The sequence below is a fragment of the Borostomias antarcticus genome (genome assembly GCF_949987555.1).
Source record: "Borostomias antarcticus genome assembly, chromosome: 23".
Lineage (NCBI taxonomy): Eukaryota > Metazoa > Chordata > Actinopteri > Stomiiformes > Stomiidae > Borostomias > Borostomias antarcticus.
In genome coordinates this window covers 3,486,958-3,496,957 of record NC_140256.1, presented here as the reverse complement: position 1 = coordinate 3,496,957, position 10,000 = coordinate 3,486,958, and the positions used below count along the sequence as shown (strand labels likewise).

At 50.5% G+C, this 10,000-nt stretch overlaps 1 protein-coding gene across 2 annotated transcripts in view; it reads right to left on the bottom strand.

Annotated features, from left to right (window-relative positions):
• The window catches only part of ebf2 (EBF transcription factor 2), a gene marked incomplete at both ends in the record, with an annotated part of 32,511 nt that overhangs the window by 16,104 nt on the left and 6,407 nt on the right, over positions 1 to 10,000 (bottom strand). For both annotated transcript variants that reach the window (XM_084457703.1, XM_084457704.1), the window contains 2 exons: positions 7,849 to 7,917; positions 9,838 to 9,911. In XM_084457703.1, coding sequence (XP_084313829.1) covers positions 7,849 to 7,917; positions 9,838 to 9,911 — 143 coding nt within the window. The remainder of the gene's footprint in view (positions 1 to 7,848; positions 7,918 to 9,837; positions 9,912 to 10,000) is intronic.

Genomic DNA, 10,000 nt, shown 5'->3' with positions numbered 1-10,000 from the left:
AGGAGGGCGTGTGGCCATTTAGAAGAGACCCCCTCCACCCCTCTCACACACACACACACACACACACTCCCGCGTCCCCCCCCCCCACCGCCCCCCACCACCCCTGAATTCCCCTGTCATTTCTCCACATTAGCCCATTTGCAGTCCATTCCCATTTCCTGTCAAAACATTTCTCCGCTGCGCTCCGTTTCCGACTGGCCCCCTCTGTGCGCTCTCTCCCTAAAGCAAACAAGCTGGGCTTGTTCTCAGCGTTCGGGTTCACGCCGTGACACCCAACACTGCCCGACGACGCACACCAAAGGTGACACGAACACAAACTGGTCATCTAGCCCGCCAGTCACCGGACACTTCCTGTCTGCGCCGACGGAGTCGTGAGTCGCCGAGACTCCCCCCCCCTCCCCCGTCCCAAAAGCCCGGACATCACGCGAGGGTCCTCACACTCGTTTCCCACCATTCTGACTCGAGGCAGAAGTCTTTACTCTGTCAAGCGATAGCTGTCAGTGAGTTTGATATTCCAGACATCGCCCCCCCTCTCTCTCTCCGTCTGTCTCCGTGTCATTTCTACTCCTCTCGTTGCCCCCCGGGGAGGAGATGTCCCCCCCAGTCCGGTGGCGGCAGCTCACCCCGGTCCAGCCTGACTGGTCCTGGCCCGTGTGGGGAGTGTGTGGTGGGGCCGTGTGCAGCCAGCAGAGCCTCCAGGCCTGACGGGCCTCATTGCCCGCCTGCCTGCCTGCCTGAGGGGCTCCCTGACAGGGGCCTGGAAGAACTGGACACTACTGGCCACCAGGGAGAGGGCCTGTGACAAGGGAGTGAAGGGACAGGGTGTGTGTGTGTGTGTGTGTGTGTGTGTGTGTGTGTGTGTGTGTGTACACTCTACAACTACAATGGTTTTAAGACTACAACCATACCCAAACCATAAACCGTGAGAACGTGCTTAATCGGCATTGGTAGATTGTGCCGTCTTACTTGTCTCTACGGATGATATTGAAGCAGTAACTCATGAGAGGGTTTGGTTTATCGGCAATATGGTGGCGCTGCGGCCATAGGCACGAGGTGCAGCCAATTGCCGTTGACCAGCAGAACCCGTGGTATATTGGTGATATACCACAACCTTCAAGTGAGTTATTGCTTTTATACAACGGTGACATCCTCGGGAACATTATGGGATATATTTGGGGTATATTTATAGGCTAGAGGACAGCTCCAGAGGTAGTGGGATGTATGCATGGCTGGTCACAGCATTGATCTGTGTCAGTCAGACTCCCCACCCTACCTACATTGAGGGAAATAATGATTTGATCCCCTGCTGCTTTTGTACTGTAAGTTTGCCCACTGACAAAGAAATGATTAGTCTATAATTCTATTTTAGGTAAAAGCAGGTTTAGGTTTATTTTAACAGTGAGAGACGGAATAATGGCAACTTGAGACAGAATAACGAAAAAAAAGTCAAGAAAAACATCACAAAAAAGTTATGAATTGATTTACATTTTAATGAGTGAAATAGGTATTTGACCCCTTCGCAAAACATGACTTAGGCCAGTTAGGCCTAGTAGGCCACCAGGTTTGCACACATCTCAGGAGAATATTGTATTGGGGGGTTATTTCGTGACATTTGGAAAGTAGGCTAATCGGCCTAACCTGGTACCAGTGAATCCACTAAGCTAGACTAATCGGTCCAGGTCTCGCCACCCCATATTGCACGCACGTTGAAAATGCTTCATACTGCTTGTCTAACCCCAGGGATTTCCCAAAATTTTCCAAAATCTTGGCCATGTCCTTTAAGGTTTCGAGGCTGACGTTTGGCAACTTGGATCTTCAGCTCCCTCCACAGATTTTCTATGGGATTAAGGTCTGGAGACTGGCTAGGCCACTCCAGGACCTTAATGTGCTTCTTCTTGAGCCACTCCTTTGTTGCCTTGGTCATGTGTTTTGGGTCATTTTCCTGCTGGAATACAACACTTTCACCCAGTCCTCCTATGAATCATTCAGATGTTCATTGGCAAACTTCAGACGGGCCTGTTCATGTGCTTTCTTGAGCAGGGGGACCTTGCGGGCGCGATTTCAGTCCATTACGGCGTTGTGTGTTACCAATTGTTTTCTTGTGTCTTGTTTCTTGTTTTTTGTTGTTATTCTGTCTCTCACTGTTAATAAACCTACCATTAAAATTATAGACTGATAATTTCTTTGTCAGTGGCCAAACGTACAAAATCAGCATGGGATCAAAAAATTATTTCCCTCACTGTAAGTCCAAAGATCGGCACCAACTGACTGGTTGAATGCCTGACTTAGTCTTTTAGCAACCATGTGGAAAGAGCCATGGTATCAGGGGCACAGGTCATCAATATACCAACCAGATACTGTGATGGTGAGAAACAATCTTAACTAAGCAGAGCACATAAGATAGTATAACGAGGCAGTTTGCCTGCAACTGAGTATGCATCTGGGAGAGGAGAGGAATTCGACCTCTGACACGGTCCAAAAATGGTTGCTGTTCCTCTCTTTCTGGCCAATAGTGTAATACTGTTTTCCAGCAGCCATGCTGCATGAATGTTCCTGAGGGTCTACTGGAGAGAGCAGAGATGTTCTCCTCCATTAGAGCTACAGGGAGAGGCTAACGAGCTCGCACGGGGGTCAGGGATGTACCAACACAGATGCACCCCTACGCAGAGCTGCACAGGCTACACTGACAAGTAGCTGAAGTAGCCTACAGGAGTACAAGAACACTGATAGTACGACTGTAGAGAAAATGCTGTTTCTTTGCGTGTTTAACATTCAGAACGCTAGAAAGACATAGCGGCTGTTGAAGAGAGACAGAAGGACAGACACACACGAGGAGGTAGGCAGACAGACAGACAGACAGACAGACAGACAGACAGACAGACAGACAGACAGACAGACAGACAGACAGACAGACAGACAGACAGACAGACAGTAACATGCAGACAGACAGACAGACAGACAGACAGACAAGCAGACAAGCAGACAAGCAGACAGACAGACAGACAGACAGACAGACATACAGACAGACAGACAGACAGACAGACAGACAGACAGACAGACAGACAGACAGTAACATGCAGACAGACAGACAGACAGACAGTAACATGCAGACAGATGGTCAAACTATCACTCACACCCACGGTGTGTGGAAAGAGGCCATTCAGATACAAATTAACAATTGATATCTGAATGGTTTATTGTTAACTCTCCAGACAGACTAAATCCGTAAAGACTCATAAAGATGCCTCGGGTTTTACTGCCCCAACAGAGAGAGGCCAGCAACGCTGAAGGACCTCTTCTCTCAGGAAAACCCAACGGCTCTATGGATCCATCCCACTCAGCTCATAATATGTGCAAAGGTGCGAGTAATCCTCATTCAAATTGAACGAGGGTGGAAAAAAAACTTTAAGTTATGGATTTAGGAGGGAAATCGCCTCTTTAAGCTATTTCTAAGCTATTTACTGGACATTGATTGAGGAATAAATATAGCCAGGGGTGTAGGGGTTGGCGGTTGTGGTGGCGCCCTCTCTATCAATGCCTTTGTGAATATGATATCACGATTCAGACTCTAAAAACAACCGATGTTTACAGGATGATCGTAATCACGCCGACGATGACATCCTTAAAATAAACCTCCCTGACTAAAAAAAAAAATCCCCACTACCACACTGAATATAACACTCATTCAGTGCTATGTGGTGTTAGAACAGCTAAAAACAACACGCATGCACGTACAGTAAGTGGCATGAAAACCACAGGTGGATCGATACGGTCCACAGCGCCAGATAGAGCATGGATTCCTCCTCAGGTCGACTGTCTGGAGTCAGGACACCCTGAGAGCTTTAATCACTGTTCAGAACAGGGCCTTAGCAACGCTATCACTCATCAACCGTAATAATACCGCAAATAGGAATTCTCCAGTAAACAACACAAATCAAACGTGTGGCCTAGTTTTTCAACTTTAATACAGGTTAGTCCCGTTGAGATTAAACTCTTCTGTAGGGGAGGGGATTTTGCACATTTTAATTGTCACAAACCTAAAACCTCATCGCATGTAGTGTTTGTGAACGGACTAATCGTTTTGAGAGGGACGACGGAACCGAGATATTGACGACATCGGAAAATTTCCATTGATTATTCCTCTCTGCTCTGAGCGCCTGCTTGTTAAAAAAGGACCCCTCCTGAAAACACGATCAATTAGTGAGATAGTGCTCGCCATTGATCCCCCTTCCTTCCTGAGCTCTCTGGCCTCACGAAGGGTCGCTCCACGCTCTCCTTATGACCAGCTATCGATCTGCACCTCCTAGTCAAATATAAAACCCGGCTCTTACACCGAGTCCGCCTGCCGCCTCCCAGCCAACCCACCTAGACGGTCCACTCCTCCCAACACCAGCACTAATACTGACATCTGCTTGTCCCCATTGTAAAGCCCCGGTCCGCCAGTAAACGCCAGAGGCCAGCGTTGGGCCAGAACTCATATAGTCCTCTAAAGGTCAGAGGTCAGCAGGACCATGATGACACTGGTAACAGACCTGTCTCCCTGCAGGCAGAGGAGAGATGGAGCAAAGACAGGCCTGTTCTGGTAACACTTCGCACAGGGATGACAATTAATGCAAACGTTTTCTTTTTTTTTGCAACATTATGCACCTTCTGCATATCAGAAGGTGCATAAGCTGTGACCATAATTTAAAAACACATAGGACTCATTTAGTAGCACAGCCTTCAAATACCGTAGTCAGCAAGAATGCACACATGATGTTGATAATTAGAGAAGATAAAGATGAGCTGCACAGAGAAATCTATCAATCAATAAATCAATCAATCGGTCAATCATTCAATCAATCAGCTAGCCAGTCAGTCCATCAATCAAAGATAAGTGACATTCTCCAAACAGGACCGTTGCGTCTAGTCAGCGAGTGACACATTCAACCATCAAAGAACCGTGAAAACACTAAGAAACGAGCCATGTTTTTTAAATCCAGGACACATGGGCAAAGTTAAAGAGTCATCTTTTCATCCTGACTAGCCTGACTGCCTCCTCCCCCAACCCCTCCGCCATCTCCATCCCTCCACCCTTCTGCCCCTCTACCCCCCCCCCCCTCTCCCCCCAAGCCCTCCCCATGGATCAGCTGTGATCCCCCCCCTCTCTCTCTCCTTTCACTCAAATCAGGATTAGGGAGAGGGAGGGAGCACAGCAGCAGGAGTGGGAGGAGGGGGCAGGGGGGGGGCGGGGGGGCGAGGGCCGAAACAATATGGAAAGGAGATTAGAAAAGAGGGGGTTCGGGCCGTTTGGGGAATTACAAACTCCCCTGTGCTTGGGTAGGTGTCCTAATGACACCGCCTAATTATCACACAGAATTAGATGGGCTCAGCTGAGGGGGGCGCGGGGGGGGCGAGGGGGGCGAGGGGGGGGGGGGGCATGAAGGAGAGGAAGAGAAGGAAAAAGAAATAGAGTGACATTGCACGTATTATATATGTATGATAGTATAATGATAGTATTAGCTAAGAGAAAGAAAGAAGAAAGAAAAGAAAGAAAGACAGAGAGAGAGATGGTGTGTGTGTGTGCATGCGAGTATCTGACAGTCCGTGTGTGTGTGTGTGCGCGTGTGCGTGTGTGCGTGTGCAATAAAGAGTAAGGAAGAAAGAAAGAAAGAAAGAAAGAAAGAAAGAAAGAAAGAAAGAAAGAAAGAAAGAAAGAAAGAAAGAAAGAAAGAAAGAAAGAAAGAAAGAAAGAAAGAAAGAGAGCGAGCGAGCGAGCGTATGGGAGAGAAAGAAAGCGAGGGATGAAGAGAGAGTTGGGCAGCAGGGACGGGTGGGGCCCAGCGCGCTGCATGCTAATTGGAGAACAGGTGTTGGGGCTGGGAGCAGGAGGCTGATTACTGCCGCCACAGAAACAGACCGTCTCCCCCCACCACACACACACACACACACACACACATACACACACACACACACACACACATGAATAATTTAGGCCTCAAGCAGTGACTGGGGGAAAAGGTCAGTCTAGGGGTCACAGACACACATACACAATCGTACATATGCATCCATATACATACATAAATAAACACCCATGCAACCATACACACACACACACATAAACATACATTCTTTTATGTCCACACAAACATGTAAACATACGCATACACACAGATACATTTGTTCTCTCTGCCTCTGTATCTGTCCCACTCATATACACACAGCCCCACAAACAATAAACACACACATCCAAGAAGAAAACTTTTCTAGAAGGATACAACGCAGCAACAAATATCTTGGGCTTATCCCAAATGACATAGCTGCTAATAGGCCAGTCCCCAAGGAGAGGATTCTATTGGCCTGTCAAGAGGGAGAAGCCCTGATCAAGCTAAGATATGCCCAGTGTGATTAGAGAGTACAGTAGGTCAACGATCCCATTTAAATCAATCCTCAGAGCGCTACCAGTATCATCCTGTCCTGATTCACACAGGGATAGAGATCCCGGACTTCACAAGCCCCACGCGCTACTTATGGACAGTTTTTGGGAAGGCTTAGCCATAGAGGAAGGAGGAAGAGGAGGGGGTGGTCGTTGGGAAAGAAATGCGCTAAACGAGAAAAACAGCTGCTTTGAGGGATTCTGGGAAAATCCAAAAGACAACAGCACAATTTTTCCGTTATATGAAAACTATCTTCAGCGGAGATCCTCTGAGACACACTGTCAACAGCCAGCCAGCTCGAACAGAAGAGATGGAGGGAGAGAGGGAGAAGGTGGAGGGGGGGTTGGTGGTGGGGAGGGGGGGGAGAGAGTGATTGAGAAGGAGGGCGAGCAAAGACAAAGGAGAAAGGGGAGGAGGAGAGAAAAGTCATGTACGGAGTGTATTTTCAGAGGAAGAGCGAAGGAGGTGATGAAGTCTGGGAGAGATGACATCACAGAGAAGGCATCCTCCAGCAGGTCTGCTCTGCGAACATTCATCACGGCGGCTAATGCCGGCCAGACACCGTGTGACTTCTCCAATCCCTCGGACGTGGCGGCCCTCACACAACGGTCATCACCGGCTCTTACGTCTGATAACCGTCTGTCAGAGGGGAACATAAAGAACATGTGTGCGCCCTCGCGGTGCACGGCCGACTCTGCGTCAGAAAAGAAAGAGCCGGTACGTGTTTTATTTATTTTCTATGCTACAGCACGCCAACCAAGTGCTAGAGGAGGTGCTCTGACCACATCCAGACCCCAGCTACAGATGGAGCTTGAAGACCTGATCTGTTTATGTGCTGTTAAAGGCATTCGGTGCCAGAACGCCAGATACTCTAAAAGGCATACAAACACACACACACAGGCGCACGCACACTCGTCCACGCATTCAGCACGCAGACATGGATTCAACCCCCACACCCCCCCCCCACCCCCCTTTCGACCACATGTGCGAATACATACACATCCCACTCCGGGCCCTGTCTATAACCCTGCTTCTCTCGCCAGGGCCTCTGTCTTTACTGGCCATAAAAGCGACGGCTGATTTGTGAGATCTCATCACAGGAACAGCATAGATTTGGGTCTCTGCCCTCACTCCAAACCAGACCAAACATCTCTCTCTCTCTCTCTCTCTTTTTCTCTCTCTCTCTGTCTCTCTCTTTCTCCATGTCCACATTGCCATCAGTCCGCAGTGCTTGGATGGGAGGTTCAGGGACTGTGTTCATGTGCATTCACAAATGAAGGTTGTTTGAGTGAGTGTTTGTGCGTTTGGAGTGAACATCACAGAGCTGTGTGATGTTCAGGTTGGGGGAACGAACAGCGGGGCAGCGCTGGACACGGGGTTAAGGCGGGGTGTTCAGGTTGAGGTGTTTGTCAGCGGTGACCGGTGTTATTACCTGTCTATGATGACCGGGTCGGAGGGTGTCTCGTTGCGGTTTCCACAGCTTTTCTTCTCACAACAGCGACTGTGCGGGGAAAACAAGAAACACGACATTCAGAGAAAAACAGACAGACAGAAGACATGGTTCCTGCACTCCGTCCGCCATCCCAGAATGCACTGCAGTCGGCGCAGAGCCAGGGAGACAGAAAAGGGGGCCAGAGTGGGGAGGGAAGAACAGACAAAAGAAAGAAAGAAAGAAAGAAAGGAGGATAAAAGGTACAACAACACACCCTACAAACAGAGAGGGACCATTCAAAAGTGAAAAGCCAGCCTGGCAATCTGTCACATTGATTTGAAAATCAAACTCAGCCCCGCCCCCCACTACATCACACACACACACACACACACACACCACCACCACCACACAGCATCCTACAATTCGTCAGCAGTCCTGTCTGTGGAGCCCGCTGGCCTCCGGCCTCCAATCTCCACCCCCCCCCCCAACTCCCCCCGAAGTCCCCTTCGCTGCATAACAAAAGTGCCCCCTCCCCTAACCATCTGCCACCCCTACACCTCGCCTCACCCCTTCCGTGTCCCAGCTTGGCCCTGCCCTGCCCCCCTCCGCCCCCCTGTCAGACGGCCTCACTCCCCAGCTGTGACGCTTGCCCTCTGCCTCTCCGGCTCTGTTATTAGCCAGCTGTGAGTCACATTCGGGCATCTGCTGGCTACACAATGGCTAAGGCCCACTCAGTCCCCCCCCCCCACTCTCCTTCCTCCCCCCTGGCCACCCCCCTGCTGCCCTCAAACCCTCGGGTCACTGCCCCACTTCCACACCAACTCTTCCTCCTAAGTCCTGCTGTCCCACTACTACTGTCCCTCCTCAGGCCTGCTGTCCCTCCTCAGGCCTGCTGTCCCTCTACTACTGTCCCTCCTCAGGCCTGCTGTCCCTCTACTACTGTCCCTCCTCAGGCCTGCTGTCCCTCTACTACTGTCCCTCCTCAGCCCTGCTGTCCCTCCACTACTGTCCCTCCTCAGGCCTGCTGTCCCTCCTCAGGCCTGCTGTCCCTCTACTACTGTCCCTCCTCAGGTCTGCTGTCCCTCCACTACTGTCCCTCCTCTACTGTCCCTCCTCAGGCCTGCTGTCCCTCCTCAGGCCTGCTGTCCCTCCTCAGGCCTGCTGTCCCTCCTCAGGTCTGCTGTCCCTCCTCAGGCCTGCTGTCCCTCCTCTACTGTCCCTCCTCAGGCCTGCTGTCCCTCCTCTACTGTCCCTCCTCAGGCCTGCTGTCCCTCCTCAGGCCTGCTGTCCCTCCTCAGGCCTGCTGTCCCCCTACTACTCCCTGATATAAGCCGTGTGCCTGGCTGTTCCTGGCGATGACGACTTCACTCTTGTTACCGTCTTTATACCTTCCCAGGCCGCATGCTTCCAGAGGCACTGTGGCGTTATTCTAGAACAGTTCTATTTTAGAACAGTTCTTACATCTGTGCCATGAGCCACATATAACATAAGGACCCGGGGGGTGCGGGTGGGTGTAACTGATTATTCCCCTAACATGTTCCCGGTGCAGCTTAGCTTAAGGGGGTCTGGCTGCCCCCACCGGAGCTCCAAAAAGAAACAGGAGCCGGTGCAGCCGGAGTGGGGCGGGGGCGGGGGGGGGGGGGGGTCTGCAGGGCGAGGGGAAGGGGGGGGGGGGGTCTTCAGGAGAAGCCAGCAGGGGGGCTCACGGCGTAACAAGACCGATGACAGACAGGTTCTCCGTTCAACCGCTGTTTGATTTTCGAATTGGCGGAGCACTGAGCGTTGTCTCGAAACCACATCAAGACAAAACACGGAGCGAGGGGGTAATGGATATGTCTAAGGATGTGATTCTGTCACTGTGTGTGTGTGTGTGTGTGTGTGTGTGTGTTTGTGTGTGTGTGTGTGTGTGTGTGTGTGTGTGAGAGAGAGAGAGAGAGAGAGAGAGAGAGAGAGAGAGAGAGAGAGAGAGAGAGAGAGAGAATGACGCACCTGCACATAACCTCGTGTGTGAGCAGAACTCGACACATTTCAGGATTCTTGTTCTGTCCTTCATATGATATGGGCTGAGAGAGGGGTTGAGAGAGCAGAGCGAGGGATTAGATTTCATGTGCAATCAATCAAGCCCAGCACTTACAGTTCAGACTCTGCCCAG